General features: G+C 40.3%; 4 protein-coding genes across 10 annotated transcripts; 3 read left to right on the top strand and 1 right to left on the bottom strand.

The window, feature by feature from the left end:
- Positions 1 to 3553: 3553 nt before the first annotated feature.
- On the top strand, positions 3554 to 5766 carry LOC131667045 (nucleolin-like). Of its 2 annotated transcripts, none has more exons than XM_058940222.1 (5): positions 3554 to 3773; positions 4475 to 4735; positions 4813 to 4953; positions 5034 to 5156; positions 5235 to 5766. In XM_058940222.1, exons 1-5 carry the CDS (start codon positions 3672 to 3674, stop codon positions 5238 to 5240), a joined length of 633 nt encoding a protein of 210 aa, XP_058796205.1. In that variant the 5' UTR covers positions 3554 to 3671; the 3' UTR covers positions 5241 to 5766. The 2 variants fall into 2 exon arrangements, with proteins under 2 accessions (XP_058796205.1, XP_058796204.1); XM_058940221.1 differs by having other exon boundaries at positions 5034 to 5161; positions 5235 to 5757.
- A 142-nt stretch (positions 5767 to 5908) lies between these two features.
- LOC131667043 (uncharacterized) lies at positions 5909 to 12029 on the bottom strand. Of its 6 annotated transcripts, XM_058940218.1 has the most exons (9): positions 11838 to 11962; positions 11351 to 11380; positions 10734 to 10892; positions 10577 to 10616; positions 9478 to 9758; positions 9180 to 9304; positions 8604 to 8667; positions 7679 to 7885; positions 5909 to 7395 (listed from the first exon to the last, which is right to left on the bottom strand). In XM_058940218.1, the coding sequence occupies exons 2-9, from the start codon at positions 11367 to 11369 to the stop codon at positions 6707 to 6709; spliced, it is 1584 nt and encodes a 527-aa protein (XP_058796201.1). In that variant the 5' UTR covers positions 11370 to 11380; positions 11838 to 11962; the 3' UTR covers positions 5909 to 6706. The 6 variants fall into 6 exon arrangements, with proteins under 6 accessions (XP_058796201.1, XP_058796199.1, XP_058796197.1 ...); XM_058940216.1 differs by lacking the exon at positions 11351 to 11380 and adding an exon at positions 12011 to 12029 and having other exon boundaries at positions 10577 to 10892; positions 11838 to 11918; XM_058940214.1 differs by having other exon boundaries at positions 10577 to 10892; positions 11838 to 11949.
- A 538-nt stretch (positions 12030 to 12567) lies between these two features.
- LOC131667044 (18S rRNA aminocarboxypropyltransferase) lies at positions 12568 to 14558 on the top strand. Its single transcript, XM_058940220.1, has 5 exons — positions 12568 to 12627; positions 12873 to 13326; positions 13406 to 13572; positions 13651 to 14038; positions 14107 to 14558. Exons 2-5 carry the CDS (start codon positions 13212 to 13214, stop codon positions 14268 to 14270), a joined length of 834 nt encoding a protein of 277 aa, XP_058796203.1. The 5' UTR covers positions 12568 to 12627; positions 12873 to 13211; the 3' UTR covers positions 14271 to 14558.
- Positions 14559 to 16531: 1973 nt separating this feature from the next.
- On the top strand, positions 16532 to 19019 carry LOC131667046 (uncharacterized). The gene is made up of 4 exons (XM_058940223.1): positions 16532 to 16641; positions 17524 to 17561; positions 17882 to 18130; positions 18405 to 19019. Exons 1-4 carry the CDS (start codon positions 16638 to 16640, stop codon positions 18468 to 18470), a joined length of 357 nt encoding a protein of 118 aa, XP_058796206.1. The 5' UTR covers positions 16532 to 16637; the 3' UTR covers positions 18471 to 19019.
- The last annotated feature ends 127 nt before the right edge of the window (positions 19020 to 19146 follow it).

Raw genomic sequence — 19146 nt, 5'->3', positions numbered from 1 at the left:
TCGCCAGAGTCGCCGACGCCGATCGGGAAAGACATCCGTAAGTAGCCCGAGCAGCGAAGGCAATGGATCCGGGGCTCGGGCTGATGAAAGTGTCAATGCCAGTTAGAAAATCGAGCGCACATCGAACGGGGCGAGCAGCCGCCGCCGTGCGCTCTCGTTCAATGCACTCGCTCGAATGGCAGTTCCGCACGCGAGCTCCTCCTCCCGGCGTCGGCCGCTCGTAAATTACTTTTTGACGCGCGAGAAGCGCCCGCTGTATGTGTGCGTGTGTGTGATGCACCTCCGGAGAGTTCCCCGAAGATTACAGCCGACGGCGCGTCTAAGGAGACCCGCGAGAGGCTCTTCTCCCCCTTCGGTATATAGTTCGAGATTACGAATGTTTACCGCGCCCGACAGCGGATATCGCGTATAAGATTCAGTTTGCGGGGTGTATGTTTTCCTTTTCGTTCTTTTATTCGTTCGCCATCGAGGAACGAAGCGACGACGATCAATCGAGTTTTCCACGGCGATCAGCGAATAGTAACGAGGGACGCGAGTGGGTATAATGAGATCGCGGGTCGATCTTTTCTAGCTTTGATTATTCACCGTGCAAAGCTCGCAAATCGTTCGGAGACGAGGCAAGTTCAAGTTCAGACTGTTAATTTCGCTGGACTGTTGCCGGTAATGCGTGGCATCGTATTTATTGCGGATCAATTACATGAGACCTTTCAAGTTCGATCGCGAAATCTTCTCGAGCTTTTTCACGCTCTGTATACATTTGCACCTTCAAGCGGGCAATCCAAACGCGCGGGAGGACCTCTCGACCAAACAGGTCTCGAGACCCTCTTCTTTTTCTTTTTCTTTAAAGGTAGCTTGTAAAGTAAACAAAAACGACAGCGTGAAAATGCGCTTTTGCAAATTTCAATTATATATTTTCAAAGGACATTTGAATCGTTAAAAACAAACTTGAAGTAGGGTTTAAATTGCTAATGTAATTATCGTAATACGAATGCACGAATGCTCGAGCTGTAACTGCAGAAAGCGATCGATATACCTCTCCACAAGTTCATCGACAGAATGGAAATTAATGATATTTTCATCGTCCGATACGAGCAACGAAGAACTAAGTAGATATTTAAAAAAACGAAGAAGAAGAAATATCAAGTAACGGTCGAAGTGCGGCGGGCGACCTCGTCGAGAAACTAGGCCTGACGCTTTCCACTATCTGAAGACGACAGCAACAGCAGCAGCAGCAGCGCAGTTGTCATAGAGAAAAGCCGCATCCGCAACATCATCATCTCGACACGATCTCGCGAACCCGGCGGTCCGATTGCAATCGCGGTCGTCGCGCGGCGGCCATTTTTCATGACGTCTGACCCGCTTCTCTGCCTGCAGGATTTTCAGCGGCGCGCCGCTGGTCCACCAAGTGACGTCACGCTAAAGAATCGATGCGCAGCTCTCTCGCTCTTCGCCGAAACTGCGCTTTGGTGCAATGCTCCGCGTTCGCTTCTCCGCGAGCGTCGTTTGCGCTATTTCACGCTCGCGTACGATTCGTTGCTGTTGTTGGTATTTTTTAATAATACGCGCAGAACGTCGACAGCTTAAAAATCGTGATGTACGTGCCGGAACGGGGAGAGCCGTGCTTTTTTCTTCCTTTTTTTTTGGCGTAGTTTCTATTTTGAGAGCTGAAAAAATATTCACCGTCGCGCGAAGGCTGAAATAAAATGTCTTTGTCCTTCTTTTTCACTGAAAATCCCTTTGGCAGGGATTCCCGCGTTAGTTCCGAGAGAGAAATTTTGAAGATCTTCTCATTTCCAACAAACGGAGAAAATAAAAATCGCGAACCAGAGAGCGGCAAGAAATTTGACATCCGTCGCTTTTCATTAGCGCGTCATTCCAAGTCACTCATCCGTTGTTCTGTAAAACCGCGAGAACCAGCGACAGCCGTATTCCACGCCGACAAGTGAATCCCCCTCGTCAAAGCGCCTTCGCAGCATCAGGTCGTCCACTTGCGTCCGCGCGTGAAACGACAGTACGGAGCGTGCACAAAGCACCGAGAGCAGCTCCGCCCCCGTCGAAAAATCGTCGGCCTTGGGCTGCGCAATGCGGCGAGCGAGAGACGAGTGAATCTCGCCGTGGTCGTGGTGGTCGTCGTCGTCGCATCGAGATCGATGCAGCCGCCGGCTCTCCTCGCACTGTATTTCTCCCCTGTGCGCGCGTGACGTCACGGCTGACGTCACCGCCAGCCAGGCTGCGCGCGCCCCCGTCGACGAGTCAGCGCTGCGTTTCCCCCCGCCAGGCCGCGCTCTCCCACTCTGTCTTTCTCTCCTGCGCTTCTTTCTCTTCTTAATTGATCGGACACGTCGATTGACGGTTCGGATAAAGTTTGAGAGCTTTGTCTTCGAGCAACTAAGCAGCTTCGGCACCAGTTTGCGATGGGATAAGGGGCTCTCATTTCTTTTATCGGCTGGTCGGGATCGAAAGAGCTCTATCCTTACTTTTCTTTTTTCTTTTGCCTCGCCGCGCGCGAACGTCTCCAAAACGGAGAAACTACCCTCTCGAAATTACCCGGCATCCCGTTAAAACTATAAAACTAGGGTGCTTCTCGTTGCGCCACGTGGCGCAACGCTCATTGCTCGACGTCAACTTGCCGGCCGGGAATCGCGACCCGACGGGGATGAGACTTCGCGCGAGGCTCTTGTAAAGAAGAAGAAGAAGAAGAAGTAAAATCAGAGACGTCGCTTTATCGACTGTGCGGGGGCTTTTGAAAGTTGCAAAGCGCCCTAGCGAGCCCCGAGCACGTGCTCCCATTTCTCACCCGCGGAGAAAAGGTGCTGAAAAGAAGTCGAGTAGGATGGTCGTCGGGGCTTCTTTTCTCTCCTCCTTTCGCGCCCAATTCCAAAGCTCTCGCGCGAAGACGCCGCGTTGCTCGATAATTTTACAGCAAGTTCCCTTCTAACGAAGATGAATTTCGCGCACGCGACTGGCCGTCCGAAAGAATTTTCCGATTTTCCGAGCTGTGTCGAACTGCGCGCTCCGGCATGTCGGCGATTATGTTAGCAAAAAAATTTTACGCTCGCCGATGCAACGGAACTTTGCTCGTTAATGACTTTAATAATGCCAAAATCCAGTTAAAATTTCTGAAAGATTAACTTTTTGAAATACATTTTTCACTATTGATTTAATTTTAGCTTCGATTTCGGTTAAAATTCACATGGGTTCGTCTTTTCGAAATTATTAATTAACATTATTATTTAAAATTATTATTTAACATTAATTTTTGAAATTATTATTTAAGGGAATTGATTTAACTTCAAAAGAACGTTCAGCACCCGACATTTCATTTAAATTCAACATTTACATCGTTCAATTGTTTATCGCATTATTGAGAAAAAAGAATAATCAAACCAATAATTACCACTCAGTGCCTTTAGTGTCGCGCCAATATTCAAATTTCAAGAGAGAAATCGACCCTCGAGTCTCGAAAAAAAGGTCGCATCGCGCATGCGATGCGATACCGGCAAAAGTGGGAGAGCGAGAGCGAGAGCGAGCGTCTACTCTAGCGCGGCGGCGGCATTGTGCGGAGAGCAGCTCTTAAGTGTGTAGAGAAATAATCGGCTCGTCCGACAAGAAGAGAGGCAAAGTCCAAGAAGAAATAATCTCAAACCGCAAACATTCCGCGCAAGAGCACGATGAAGAAGAAGGACGTGTCCGAGGAGGAAGAGTTTTCGGCCGACGAGCCTGACGAGCCTGAAGAAGCCAACAGCGGCGACGATTGGACTCCGAACCAGGAGGTACGTAAACGTGCTTACTTTTTTTCATGCCTTCCACTCGCGCGCGTCAAAAATGGCTACTTCCTCTCTCGCTCGGCATTTAGCTAGACGGTAGCAGTTTTTTTAGCTGTTGTCGGAGAAAGTGATGGTAACGATGAAAATGTCGGAAATTAGGTTTTTCCCAGCTACAGAGACGCTGCGTCTCTTACGGGCGCCATTGGGCCACCGGCCGGCTCTTCAGTGACGACCGTTGTAATCGCGTTCTCGCTCTCTCTCTCTCTCTCTGTCTCTCTGTCTCTCTCTCTCTCTGCTCTCTCTCTCTCTCTCTCTCTGTGCAGTAAGCGTCTTTGTTTTGTGCCAGGGCATATGATCTTGTGAACCGCCTTATCTCGAACTAACTTTCGAGGCCTGATATTTTAGACTTTCCGAAGAAGAGAGAACATGGTAGGGATAGAGATACATTGCATCGCTATTTGCGATTCGTAGAGATCTGATTTTCATTTTCAGGTTGTCGTTCACCGCATGTCAATGTCGAAAGTAGAATTTTTGTGAATTAGTTTTTCTACGAGTCAATTTTCATGACGGTTTGATTTTTTTAGAGTACCTTTTGTTGGGCCATGTTCTTAAAAAGTTATCAACAAAAAATTTTTTACCAATGTTCGTACCTACTGTATCGGAAAATTATTTTCTTGTTTTTTTAAGTATCAAAATTTATTTCACAGGGTGGTGCAACAAAAAAAAGACCACAGAGAACATCAGCTGGCAAAAAACGTCATCATTCAGAAGAAGAGGAAGAAGAGGAAGACGAAGAAGAGGAGGAGGAAGAAGAAGAGGAAGATGATGAATCTGACTCTGACTCTGGAAGGAAGACAAAAAGGAAGCGAAGATCAAGGAAAGAGGATGATGAGGAAGAAGAGGAGGAGGAAGACTCTGATGATAACAACTTCAATGATACATCTGGAGTACCTCCCAAAGATTTCACTGTAATCAAAGCTTCATTTAGTACTTTTTATTAATTTGATGAAAATTTTCTAATTCATGAATTATGTTTCTATTTCAGTCTGGAGCATTTGTTGTCGCAAAAGCTGACATCACTGGAGACAAGGACCCGACGCTGTGGAGGATAGATGGAAAAGCTCTGTTACAAAAATATCTGCCATACAAAGAGGAAGGAAAGACCCTTTACAAGAGCACATCTACTGTACTGTTATAAAATTATTTGATAAAATTTTAATGATGAATAAATAAACACTGAAATAAATATCTGATTAATGATTTCAGTACTCTGGATGGTCAGTAAACAACAAGGACAAATATGTTGCAGCAAAAGTCACTTTTAAAGTACAAAGTAGACAAGAAACAGTTGTCGAGCTGCATTTGGAGGAGTCTCAAAAGCAAGCGGAAGTGAAGTGAATTACAAATTTCATTATTTTACTGTAATAGTCCCAATTAGATCAATGCTAATTTCAAAATTACTTTCAGGGATGAAAAGGCAGAGTAAATATAGCTCCTTATTTTGTTTTTATATCACTAAGATAAAACTGCTGATGAAACCAAACTTTGAAGCGCATCCAAGATACGTGCGAGTGTAAAAATTAAGATATACATTTTTATTAAGTGAACTTCAAAAGTTTGGGAAACTGTTTCTAATACATTTTATACTAACATTGTTCAGCTTTAGATACAGATGTAATTTTTGTGGATTGAATTATTTAAGATACTATTTGCATTAAGTAAACAATCATTTCATTTCTATCCTTATGTAATGTAAAATGCTATTTTTCGAGACTTATTTTTCATAGATTATAATGTAAAACTGTACTAGAAACGGTGATCTCAGTACTATTGAATTTGAATGTAAAATTTTCTTAAACTCTAGACACAAATGTAAGTGTTTTTCATTGTGTAGATGATAAAACCATTCGACTAACCTTATTTTTTACCTTTTTTTTTATTTTTAAAACACTTTTCCACAAAAATGAAACAAGTTGATGTGAGATTTTCAAAAAAAAAGTAATTGTTTGAATATCAAATTACCTTCAAAACGAATAATAATGTATTTAACTATAAAATTTGTGAAATTAATTATTTCTTTTTATCTAATTCCTAGCCGAACCAAACAGTTATATTAAATGAAAAAAAAAATTATTTTGAAAGGTGAAACCATAGATAAAATGATTTATTTATGTAAGATTAAATACATATATAGACTAATATATACATGTTCATACAACACAGTTGAAAATTTTCACGACAATGAAGGAACTGTATTAAATTAAATTTGTGTATATAGGCATAGTATTTAGAAGAGTTGTATAATTTGTACTGTTTCACAAGTTATGTGAAATGATGGATTGTTGGCAACATTTATAAAACGATTGATTCCTATAATCAAATTACAGGTCATACGATACGAAATTTTTGTCGTGTAAAATACGAGGTTATAAAAGTTAATCTAAATATTAATCTACCAAGGCCATGTTTGGAATCTAGAATATTAAAATATTCTAAACTAATTGGGTTTTACCCTGATTCGATCACAATTAAAAAAGTTTTTGCATATCGTTTAAAAATTGCGCGTTAAACACTACTATTTTCTTTCTACAGAATGTGACGAAGCAAAATTACAAAATATGTTAGAAAAAAAAGATTTTCAAGTAATGCGCGGATAGAAAACGAATGAACATTAATAAATCTGTACGATAGAATTATTCATTAAAATTGTGCATTACTGTAACAAACAATTTTGAGCATACTAAATTACGGGCTTAAAAATACAAAGTTGACTCATTCCTACATATGATTATTATATAGTGAAAAACATTACTAATTAGGCCAGGTGTTTCTAAATTCGATTCGCAGTTTTAAAATTTTTCGCTTAATCCAAGAAATTCATGGCCAGAAATCTTGCAGTACGACTAAAAAAACATTATAAGCTATATACTACATAAAATCTAAAATCCAGGTTCCATCCTGACGGATAATACACTACTTAAGATATTCCGTAACTCAGCGACTTCAACACGACTACGATTGACGACATCTTCTAGTTTCTTATTCCTTTGTAGTACTTTTTCCATCTCGCGCCAGCAATTTTGCTTGACACTCTTGTAACAACACGACATGTCTTCCTCAGTATCGCAAGTTTTTCCGCAATGTGCACAAACATCTTGTTTATCCTCATCGTTGTTAAGTTTCGTTTGTCGTTTAAGATTCTTCTTTCGCAAGTTGGTTGCCTCTTTCTTCTTGATATCGTCGACAACGCTATCACTGTATCGACGACTCTCATCTTGTTCCAACGACAAAGAAGATTTTTCTTGAGAAGATCCTTCACTAGCACGACGAGGCTCACCGTTATGATTGTGATTCCTGTCAAGAGATTCATTTCGACGAACTGAAATTACAGTTTCGGTCGAGTCTTTATTAAGGATAGGTGAGGATGCACTTTCGGTTGTAATGCTACTACTACTGCAACTACTGCTAGAAGCATTTTCGTGGGTTATTATTGGTGGTCCTAGGTTTGATGTAGTTTGCGTTTCTTTGTCTAGTTCGAATACTTCGTCGCTCTCTTGTGACGACTGCTTACTCTGCGTCTTTATCTCTATTAGGTCGCCGTCGTGACCGAAGGCAAATGACTTTTGGCCTGTGTAAAAAAAAATTTAGCGCGTCAATAATCACTGAAATAAATATTTTGTGAGAGAATTCAATATACACAACAAATATAAAACTTTGAAAACAAACGTGCTCTATTGATGTTAAATATTAACTGTTCATTGCAATGATATTGACAGTTGTCAAGTGACACTTATTTAAGAACAATTGTAATTGCATCCTTTACTGTCAAATCAGTTATCAATTTTCCATTTTCTGGCAGCATGATAAGCATAAGTTCTCTTCTAGACAAGTAAAAAAAATCGAAAGCGTACCAATGATCATGCGTTTATTGCGCATATCAGGACTCTTAGATCTAGGCCTCTCAAGGTAGAGTCGATTATCAGGCGAAAGTACGGATAATTTTCCAGGCTCCGGCACGGAACTGCCGTTGACGTAGACGTCCAATTCGTGGCTTTCGTGCTCGCGGAGTCGCTGCATGATCTTCTGCACGATCTCCGATGGCGCTACATACGGCGAACCTGTTGGTAAAATAGGTCTTTATTTGCACGTTGAATTGTAAATGAACAGTGACGAATTTACTAAGACAAAATCAAACATGTTTGCAGTTACTTCAAAACGCCATTTATCTACAAATTTTTTTCATTACAACGTTAACCTTTGTTTTGAATTGTTTGAAATACTGCAGTTGTTAAAAATATAAAGTATAATAAAACAGGTGCCAATACGTTTAATATATCAATAATTTATAAAACAGTTACCTACAACTGTAACATATACAATGTGGTAGACTTTGAATTTTGAAAGAAAGCCTAATATATATGATTAGGTATATAATAATTGTGGAAATAATATATTTCATTTAAAATCTACCTTCAAAAATATAAAATAATCATCTACATCAATAACAATCGCCAAATAAATATCTATCCTTCGTAATCAAAAACAACCACCACGACAACGCAACGCATGAGTGTCAGATCTTGCTAAAATCAAGTGTCTACATGGAAAGAATAAAAAAACAACAGTTTGTGAGAACAGTGTGTATCACTGCGCTTTCATGATATAGTGGGTGGCATGCAGAAAAGATTTTCCAGGTGCGCGCAGAAACGCGTCAGAGATAAGACTCGATATCTCGAGCGAGCGTGCCGTTGCGAGTGAACGTAAAACTGTAACTCTTTTTGCGGAAAAAAAGAATACGAACTACATCATACAACACACATATGACGACGAACTTACGAAGCTGGGTCCCGAGTGTCGACGATTCCGTGGGATTCGCCTCACGATCGGCGCGTTCACTTCGCTTCCTACAAAAATTATTGTTCATGTTCCTTTTTCTCTCGAATGATTGCTTGCTGCGGGATTTTTTTTCGGAAAATTTCTTTTAGAACGACAGTTTCATGCATGACTCAGCGGCGAATATTGTTTGTACTTTACAGATCAAGCTTCAAAAACTTGTGTTATTTGCTGTTTACAAGAAAAGAGTTTCATGATAAATTAGTCACGTTTCTTTTTTCATTGGTTTTGACATTTTCATGATATTTTTCCAAGTTAGGGGTTGAATTTGCTTCATAGCTTTATTCAACGCATGATTTTTTTGAAGAATACAAAGCCATGTATGTTGAAATATATTGCATGAAAACCACACATAATTTTGTTTATTTAACTCACTTTTTCACATATCGAGTACGGTAAAAACATTTAGCCATAAAAATGCATCAGTAAGAGATAGCTATAATTGTTTAATCACACATATGATTAGTGAATTCCATAGATGTGCCGGCACACACTCTTATAAGAGTACTTTCAATTTACTTGCCAATCTAAATATTTTTGATATAACTGAGAAGTCACAGTCTTCGCCTGTTCGCTGTTCGACATCATTTTGGCATAGCAAAGCATCAGTGTACGCAGATGCGTCCTGTTTCCCTTGATAATTACTTGAATCATACAATTGAAGAGGAATAAGCTATTTGTTTTAAAAACGCATTACACTTTTTTAAACGTAAAGGCGATACTTTTTCAATATTTAAAATAATCCTCTTTTGAAACGCTTTATTTCTCTTTATTCCTCTTCAAAGCCAACCCATCTATTATTCCCCTCAGCCCATACCTGTGAGTCCTCGATATCCCAGCGACGTGGAATCAAGGCTTTCATTAGCTTCCTGCTGGTGTTTCACAAAATCATCGATGGCAATTCCTTTGAGTCTCGACGGTTGTATAAAACGTTTGGGTATGCGAGCGAGCGGTCCAACATCTTGGGGACTACTTGCACCACCGCCGAATCCTAAGTTCAATAATACAGCTTCCGGATCGGCGCGGCGAAGCTCCAGGAGACTTTCGACGCTGCTGCAGTGACTGCTGTCCGATTGAAAGCTTGGATCGCGCGCCAGCCTAAAGAATTAAATGAATTCAATGCATTTGTCCTATTGAGAATTTAAATTCGAAAAATATCATTGATCATGATTTATTTAAAGAAATAAATCCGTGAGAGTATAAACAACTCTGTTGAGTAATTTTAATAGTACGCAGATGGAAATATTTCAGGTAATACTTTGAACGCCTTCTCATCTCAATAGTCGGCGTACCAAACAACTGTCGTGTAATAAATTTCAATACTACATCTAGTTTTCGCAGATTTTGAGATTGGTAGCGCAATATAACATAATTTTTCCTTACATGAATTCCTTTCTTTCCTCGTTCTGCGAGATATATGTGACTGTGTACTGATTAAATAGCATTTGCAAGCGCGAGATCGTAAAGCACGGTAAACGTTGACAAGCTGCTTCGTTTATTACTTTTATCTTTGAAGAAAAACAAAGTGAAGCTTCACTCTCATGCGCATGGAAAGCTTTGGCGTACCGTGTGTGCTGTTCTATATGGGTCGCAGCAACAAACTATATGAACACATCAGTCGAACGCCTCGTTTGACGAACGTGTACGCGAACTGACGTTAAATTTAGGCGATTCACATTGGACTTTGTTTAGCTTGCGTTTTTCTTCTCTATACCGAAATGCGATGCGATTGTTACACTGTAACTATCAATACAGCGAAGCAAGAGAATTTGCAAATATTAACGTGCGATTTTACGACTTGTATGCTCTGATATGGAAATGGCTTTATTTATCAAACAATAAAGAATATGAAATTGTTTTTAATTGATTTTGTAACAATTATTAGTCAACGAATTCGGGTAATTAAAATGTCATACCTTGTAATTCCAGGGCATACTATTGCAGGTGAATTAGGAACTGATATAGGAGTTGAAACAGTCATATTTGAATGTTTAATGTAGTTCTCTTTCTCACTGTATATATGCTCAACTGAGCATTCTGGAATAGAAGCTGATTCTGAATCAACTGACACACTTTGTTGCCTGACAATTGATCCAATGCTTGAAGTTGATGACTTGGCTGGCGATGGTAAAGAATCAACCCATTGCTGAACTGGATTTGTCCTACGTCGCATTTCCCAGAGCCCTCGCAACCAGTAGGACACTCTGAGTACTGCTTCTTTCTTAACGTTCTCTGTTGATCATAAGAATGGTTTTAGATCAATTACTATAGATCAAATAAACTGACATGCACTCTGCACATTTATTATATTTATGTAACTTCGGTAAGCACTAATTTTATCAATGTACAAATCTTGTAGGAATTTAAAAATATATTTATACCTATTATTGCATTCATGTAGCTTAATAGAGAATTGTGTTTGCCATTCATTTTGAAAAGCACTTTAATCTTGATGATTGTGAGTTTTGGTAAAAGATGTCAAGGACAAATTTGAATGAAACTACTTTGACTTAATTGGTATATTATTTTCATAGAAGGCAGCCATAAGATTCTAAATTATTTTCAAAAACTTGTATCGATAATTAGCTTATCTTTTTGTGATAAAAGTAAAAGTGTAATCAATTGTGCATAATATCATGCATCTCATGCATATAAACTAATGTAAAAGTGATCCAGTGCCCTGCAATTACCTGGATCCATCATTTCCATGATGTATATTGCTGCATGTACAAGTAATAAAACTAGAATTAAATTTTCTCTAAAGATTTCTGGTAAATATAAGTAATATAAGTTGAAAGTGAGTTTGAAAATCTTGTAATCATCAAGTTAAGAATAAGTTGTATAACTAAAGAAAATTCCAGAAAACATCTAGTTATCTCAAATACAAAATTACTTCCTCAATCATTATTCTAAGTTATCCTTATCACAACTGAATTTCATAAGCTAATGAATGTATGATGAAAAAATGAACTTGACCCCAAGAATACATTTTAAGTTACCAAAAATATAATAAATACAATGTACTGCTTCTCCTTTTCTACACAAACAATTCCAAAAATCATTAGCATCTGCTGACTTACAGTCAAAACGAAACGGGTAAAGCACTCAAAAACGAACACATGTTTTTCGTAACACTCTAAGATGACTTTTTAATCAAGATCAAAAGAAAAAACTCACCGTCACGAAAAAGTTACGAAATTGTCAAACATCACCAGTATCCGCCAGGACGATCCTCGCGCGAGCTCGCGAAGCGATAGACTGAAAGAGAGAAGATTAAAAAAAGAAACTGCGGCAAACGAGAAAGAGACAGACACTTGTTAAACGCCTCTCCAACACACTTAAATACACACACATCGACGAAGCGGATCGTTTTGCGTGTTCTGCTGCTCTGCTGTCTCGTTGCTGTTGATGTTGTTACACACGAATACAGTGCCGTCAACGTCGTTCAAGGAACCCACGTGGTAACATTGTTGTTACAAAATGATGTGAACGTCGGCTGCTGCCATGCCAATACATAATATGCTGCTATAACTTCTACTTCCGCTGACTAACATAAATGGAATTTTTATTTTTGGATTATAGCACGGGTTTAATAGTTTTACTAGTTTTAGATTAATTGTCAAAAATTTGTTGTAGACGAATAATTGTTATTTAACAAATATTCATGCTTAAAAAAATGTTTTTAATGAACAAATGAGTTTGAGAATTAATTGAATGAAATAATTGAAGAAGATATATATGGATAACGAAAGCTCTTATTTTTATTATAAACTTCACGTAAATGTATAGAATTTAGGAATTACCAAGTAAAAATAAAAAGTGTTTTATTTTTACGGTTGTTATTACTCAAAGTCGTTTAGTACGTTATATATGTATTTATATATGTACATATGTATGATGTATACATATCTATTTGAATACGCTGAGCTCCACGAGAAAAGAAACAGTTTTCCATTCTATTTATTGTGTAAGTATCATTAACATTAATTACGATGTACCAAAGTATAAGATTTCATTCCTATGTATATTGTTTTACGAATTTGTTTATGAAAAAATTCTGTATTGCTTTCGGTGTTAAATATTCACTGTTCAATCTGTATTAATCTATATTTATAACCTCAAAATTGGCATCACAATTTTTTTCTTATAAACTAATCATTTCAAACTATTTATTAAAATAAAACGTTTTTCAAGCTTTGATTATCATTTCAGGTCGATCGTTGTGGTGTCACCTACGAAAAATCAAATTTCTCGCGATTGTTATGTGCTTTGAATCACGTAACATGTAAAACTATAAGCACAACACTTAGGAAACAATAATGAGGTAAAAGTCTTATCGACAGCATGTTTACGAAAGGAAATCAACAAGACGAATTAGGCAGAAGAACAGTGTGTGACACCAAATAAACTTTTGGAGCATTCAGCAAGGGTAACCTTCAAATTAGAAAGGCAGTTAGCCTTAGAGTGTACAGCAATTGAGAAGGATTGTATCTAGGAGTAGCATAATTTGGTGCAATACAATTTTAGAACTCAACTACATATATACACACAATGTCATCAAAAGGCAAGAATAAAAATAGATTGTCCAATTGGCGTAAGAGACGTGTTGTTGGGAAGGAAGAGAAGTATCGACAAGAGAGAGACAAATCTGACAAATCAGAATCTGGTAAGTTTCTGATTTAGAATACATTTGTTATTGTATCATACACATTCCTTTTATAAAAGAAATGTTACTTTAATTTTAGAACAGGAAGAAGAATGGCCATTGACTTTCCCAGTGGCAATGTGGGATTTGAAGCAATGTGATCCTAAGAAATGCTCTGGTAGAAAACTCGCAAGGCATAATTTAATAAAAACCCTGAGACTTGGTGCACGGTTTCCTGGCCTAGTCTTAACTCCTGTGGGTACAAAGGTTGGTATATCATCAGTTATTGAAGCCTCATTTTACGTAATTTGTTCATCACGATTGAATATTTTTTTATTTTCGCAGTGTGTGAGTCCTCAAGACAAAGAAATAATTCTAGAAAATGGCTGTGCAGTAGTGGATTGTAGTTGGGCGCGACTGGACAACACTCCATTCAATCGAATGAAAACTCCACATCCACGACTATTACCGTTCCTTGTTGCTGCAAATCCCATTAACTATGGGAAACCTTGCCAACTTAGCTGCGTAGAAGCCATTGCCGCGACTCTAATAATCACCGGTTTTCCAGAGGAGGCCGACTTGTATCTAGGAAAGTTTTCTTGGGGACATTCGTTTCTTGAACTCAACGCGGATTTATTAGCAAATTACGCAGCTTGTACAAACAGCGAGGAGATCATCGCCGCACAAGACAAGTTCCTGGTAAAGACAAGACAGGAAAGAGAAGACCGATTAGGTATGTTGACAAGTTTGTTTTGTGTTCGCCTTGGGCGAGATGTTCAATGGCTTTTCTTGTTATTTCAGCAATGCCAGATTTCCCGCCGTCCGAAAGTGAGTCAGAGGAAGAGGAAGAGGAGGAAGTAGAGAAGAAGGAGACAAAAGAAGAACAGGAAAACGTCGAAAATAAAGAAGATAGTCAAGCTGACGAAGCTCATGGGTCAACGAACCAGGAGAATATAATTTCATGATAATTTTTGCGAAATTTATTTTTGACGTTGTAAATATTTTACGAGATAACGATTACGTTAGGGTGTATTTAAGTTTTTGAACATTAATTTGTAATGTATAAAATAGACATAATAATGTGAGATAAATGTTGGTAATCTATTGTTTGATTAGTCTCATCAATTATAATCTTTTATTATTTTTCTAAATTTCTCAGACAACCATTATAGATTTTATCTGATTGTTTAAAATTAACCGAATATGGACTCTATATAAGATGATTAATTTCATTAAATAATGAAAAAGAAATTCACAAAATAATTTATAATCAACTGGCTTCTGAATTATTTTCAACTTTCACACTGCCCTTCTTATTTTTATACATTGCAAGGTCGTCCGCTATTTCTTATCACGATTGCCTTACTTGTGCAATGTGCTACCAACGAAAGTACTTGCCTATCAAAAAAAAATATTAGTAAGGTATATAGATATAACTGAAAAATTAATAATTGAAAATTTATTTTACTTTTCAAGTATGATTAAAAAAAATTATGAAAACGACAACTTCGACTTTGGCAAGCTTTGAAAGCTGGTATGAGTGGCTAAATACAATCAAACATACCCCGTTTTATATAGGAGTAAAAATAAAATATACGTTACCATGCAAACTAATCTTATCACCAGCATAAAATAAAACAAACAAGTTACGTACAATCAATTAAGTTTCATCTAACCTTATCTGTGGTAAAGAAATGACATTAATAGGTTGTTAAAATATATGCTATGTAAATGATAATTCCTACGACCATCTTAGTTTATTAGTTTAAAGAAAATAGACATGTCATAATATATTTCATTCGTGCATATAATTCGAAATTGAACAATGATTGCATTGCATCAAAACATTGTGGACACTATTGAAACTTTCCGTTCTACCTTAGCGCCAAAGCAAAATATAAATTAAAAATATATCTATTTTTTTATACATATATTTACTTAAGCATATTTAATCAACATATACAATTCAAACATCCGTATAAGACAAAAATATCACTCAAAGTCAAACATAAAGAGCGCGGATTTCGAACGATTATAGTTCCAAAAGAGTTGTAAAGAGTAGAAAGTGATGTGGATCGCGAGAGCACGCGCATACACCTCTTGCGAAACGGCATTTTGCTGCTTGGTGAGAGATCACGCGCATATATATACGCGGTGCGAGCATATTGTCCGAGCGCGAAACGACTGAATAAGGTGCGATCGAGGTCGCCGCGCCGCCCACCCATTCGTGTTTCTCCGCGTTGACGATCGAAAAATCGGCACTTAGCCTCGCTTCTTTGCGGCATTTCCTTGCCAAGTTTATAAGTGTATAGGCCTATAGTCGCAGCAAAGCATCGCCTTATTTGCATCTTCAATGATTAATCGCTTCGACAACGAAGCGATCCACTTCCATTTCAATGCCTTTTTACTAGTATGTACTGTCATTACTGTCGTTAGAACAATTGCCGATCGGCCATCTGCAGGCGTCAAAAAGAGTTCGACGCCTGGGTGGACGGATATAACGTTTCTCACTAAATTGGACGGTCACGGAAAAATAAATGGCTCAAATTGGCCCTATTTCACAATTGTGAGTTTGTTTAATAGAATTTCTCTCGTCAAGTGGCTTCAAATTTAAGAAGGAGAAATTATCGCAGTAGTGGATTTGATAGATCACGGGAGTAAATGCAATATGTAAATGCAGAGGAAAAAGTGTAATAAATTGCGAAAGATAAAAAGATTTTGTTTAATTGACTACGAATGTTCTAATAGTTTTGCGTTAACGACTAGACGAAGAAAGTGCATAATATAATCATCTTGTATTTTAGATCTCATCTTACTCTCTTTACGATAATTCTCCGGGCTTGAACTTTGCAAGACATACTCTCGGTGTTCGCACCTCCGAAATCAATCGCTGCGGATTCTTTAGCTACATTTGCTCTCGCCAACGGCAGCGCATGCAATGCAACGAACGTAGATTAGGCTGCTTCCAGCGCTGGTAACAATCACCAGCACCTGAAAGTGCCATTATCTCGAACGGAGGGGATAACACAATCTACACAAAAGAGCTGCGTACCACGAGGCACCCACTCGTGTACGCATACAGGCTCACGGAACGTTCTCCTTGATCTCTCACACTGGCGCGCGGCGCGCACATCCGCCGCACAGACACGGCCAGCAAAGTACCGCTCGCGGAGAAGAAAGAGCGAGAAAGAGTGAACGAGAGAGAGAGAGAGAGAGAGAGAGAGAGAGAGAGAGAGAGAGAGAGAGAGAGAGAGAGAGAGAGAGAGGCACGTCGGTTCAGTCGAGCGGCGGACGGCGTCCAGCTAACAGCCAACGTGAACCGGAGCAGGACCATGAGTAAGTTGTCGTGCATTCCTCTCGCCTGGCCGCTTCTCTTGCGCGCATGCGATCGAAAACCCGACTTTGGTGCGCTCGCGACGCTGCGCTGCCCGTAAAACCGTCGCTCAGCTTCGGGCTCGGTGACGGCTGCGCGTCCGCTTGGAATGCCAGCGTCTCGCGCACCGTCGAGCGTAACACGGGATTTACATATGTGACGCAGCGATCCACGGGCGATCGAGAGGCACGCGCGCACGCCTCCTTTCGGCATCGGATCGGCGATTGCGCAACGACCAGTCGTTCTCCAATTTTCGAAGGTGCGAACCGCGGTGGCGCGCGCGCGCGCGGATATTCGTCCACGGCGCGGGGGCAGCCGTGAGAGCGAAGGTTTCCCCGTCACCGGCGACCAGTCGCGCGAGGCACCGAGCGATCGCGATCGTTTGATCGCGCGCGAGACGCAATGATCCTTCGCGTAGTCGTTACAATCGCACCCTCGGCTCGTTCTCGATTATCGCGCCCTCGTGCGTTTGCACAAAGCGTCCCGAACAATCGTCGGTCTGAATTGAACGCGAGCGATAATTTCTCCCGCGCCGTTTCTCGAATGAAGGCCGCCAATTGGAGGATGCGCCGCCGAGGAAATTGTCATCGCCGCTTGATACGATAATCGGCGCCTCCTCTCCTCCCCTGCCTCCTCGGCGCGCGGTATCCGTTCCAATTTCGTTCGCGCAAGGCGGTGCTCGTTTTTCGGGGATAGGCGTCTCTGTGACACGCAGACGAGAAACAGGAGACGGGCCTATCGGTGGCGCACTGGGACCAGTCGCAGAGCACGAGGAACCGAGTCGCGAGAGCGTCGATGCTCGTCTTCGACGACGAATCAGCTAATTTCGCTGGTCTGTGTTGCAGGAGGCTACTATTTCGTCGGCTTGGCGGTCGTCCTTGCGGTAAGTCATTATTCCACGTGATGGCTAGTCACTTTCACGCCAATCATCCACTGCGCGAACGAACCCAGATGTAGATGGATGCGCTGAGAACGTGTGCAATTTCACTGGCAACGTATGCAAGAGATTTCTCATCGCGATCCTTCTGCCGACGGTAATCGCGCGAACGAGCACCGACTTTCTTCGACATGGAAGCGCGCCGCTCGCTTCGCGCACACGCGATTGACCGCGAAATCTTTGAAGCTCTCCGCGATCTGGCTGCCAATTGGATTTTGGGAACGAGCTCGCTGACGTTCACTGACCTCTCGCGTCAATGTTCGCAGGCACTGCTGCTGACCGCGGATGCCGGGGACATGCTGCGCAAAAGCATCGTCTTCGACAAGAACACCCCGGACGTGTTCTACTGTCCGGTGCACAAGCCCACGGGCTTCGACAAGATGATTGTCAAGGCCAAGCCGCTGTCGCGACTTTGTCAGTTTGAGGGCGGACCCATTCCCAAGGACTACAAGAGCGACTGCTACAACGACGTCGACGAGAGCGACTACGCCTGCAAGGAGAAGTACAGGATCATGGTAAGGCTTGCTTGGTTTGTCGGAAGAGCTACGTGGCTGTAGTCGCAACCGGCATAACGTCTTAATTGCGCAAAGTACTGCTAATCTCCGCCTCTTGCCTGCAATCGCGAAAACTTACTTTCGACCGCATTTTATGACATGAAAGCCCAAGTTTTTCAAAATTAACCACCGCACGCAATTAAAATCGATCGAGGCGCAGAAGCAGTCGTGCATTGACCGATACGATAATCGAGCGAAAGGTGTTGGCATTGTCCGGTTAATTTCTCCATTGCAGAAACGACTGAGGAACGCGGACAGCGATCAGCAAGTGCCGTTGGACAACGAGTACACCGACAAGTAGGATGACTCAGCTGGACGCGCTTCTGATTAGCTTGTTAACTACATCGCATTAATCGCCCAAATTAATGGATTACACACTTGCGATTTTCTTTGTATATTATTCACACACTGTGTTCTCATCTTACGCACCTATCTCTTTCAGTATTTCGCTTTCTTTCGAGCGTACCGATGACGAGTATCTTTTTTAGTCTTTCCTCGTGTATTATTTTCGCGATTTTATTTCCGAGCTGGAAGATAAGATTGCTGAGAATCGACGGCGATTGGTGCATTAACGTCGTTAGAATTAATTAGTCGAAATTGAAGCCAACGAATTTTACATTTTTGTTGTTGTTTTTTCTGTTCTTTTTTTCTTATTTTTTTTCTTTTTTGTAAATAACAGATTTTCCAAAACCGAACTTTACAGCGCGTTAAGTATTAAGTTAGAAAGGCTAAATAAGTGGGACAACCGAATTCCTTTGCGTTAGATTCTCGTTATCGCCGGTTAAACACCTACAAATCGAAACTATGTAAGTGATTATCTGTAAAAGTACTATGTTACAGTGAAAGAAGAAAGGAGTCAATAAAATTGAATATTTTTCATAGTAATGTACATGAAAGTTTCATCGTGCTTTCTTTTTACAATTCTTCAAACTTTAACACTACACTAATCCTGGAGCTTTTTAACAATGTTAATAATC

Source organism: Phymastichus coffea, unplaced genomic scaffold, assembly GCF_024137745.1.
Source record: "Phymastichus coffea isolate CEN01 unplaced genomic scaffold, Cenicafe_Pcof_1.1 PCOF00062, whole genome shotgun sequence".
Taxonomy (NCBI): Eukaryota; Metazoa; Arthropoda; class Insecta; order Hymenoptera; family Eulophidae; genus Phymastichus; species Phymastichus coffea.
This window is presented reverse-complemented; position numbering and strand designations above follow the sequence as displayed.

Coding starts and splice junctions, on each gene's coding strand:
- LOC131667045 (XM_058940221.1), top strand. CDS start 3,672: ATGAAGAAGAAGGACGTGTCCGAGGAGGAAGAGTTTTCGGCCGACGAG. Junction 4,736..4,812: donor TACCTCCCAAAGATTTCACT/GTAATCAAAGCT, acceptor TTTCTATTTCAG/TCTGGAGCATTTGTTGTCGC. Junction 4,954..5,033: donor TTTACAAGAGCACATCTACT/GTACTGTTATAA, acceptor TAATGATTTCAG/TACTCTGGATGGTCAGTAAA.
- LOC131667043 (XM_058940214.1), bottom strand. Junction 8,668..9,179: donor AAAAATATTTAGATTGGCAA/GTAAATTGAAAG, acceptor TTTTGTAGGAAG/CGAAGTGAACGCGCCGATCG. Junction 7,396..7,678: donor CAATAAACGCATGATCATTG/GTACGCTTTCGA, acceptor TTTTTTACACAG/GCCAAAAGTCATTTGCCTTC.
- LOC131667044 (XM_058940220.1), top strand. CDS start 13,212: ATGTCATCAAAAGGCAAGAATAAAAATAGATTGTCCAATTGGCGTAAG. Junction 13,327..13,405: donor ATCTGACAAATCAGAATCTG/GTAAGTTTCTGA, acceptor CTTTAATTTTAG/AACAGGAAGAAGAATGGCCA. Junction 14,039..14,106: donor GGAAAGAGAAGACCGATTAG/GTATGTTGACAA, acceptor TTGTTATTTCAG/CAATGCCAGATTTCCCGCCG.
- LOC131667046 (XM_058940223.1), top strand. Junction 17,562..17,881: donor GCTTGGCGGTCGTCCTTGCG/GTAAGTCATTAT, acceptor CAATGTTCGCAG/GCACTGCTGCTGACCGCGGA. Junction 18,131..18,404: donor AGGAGAAGTACAGGATCATG/GTAAGGCTTGCT, acceptor TCTCCATTGCAG/AAACGACTGAGGAACGCGGA.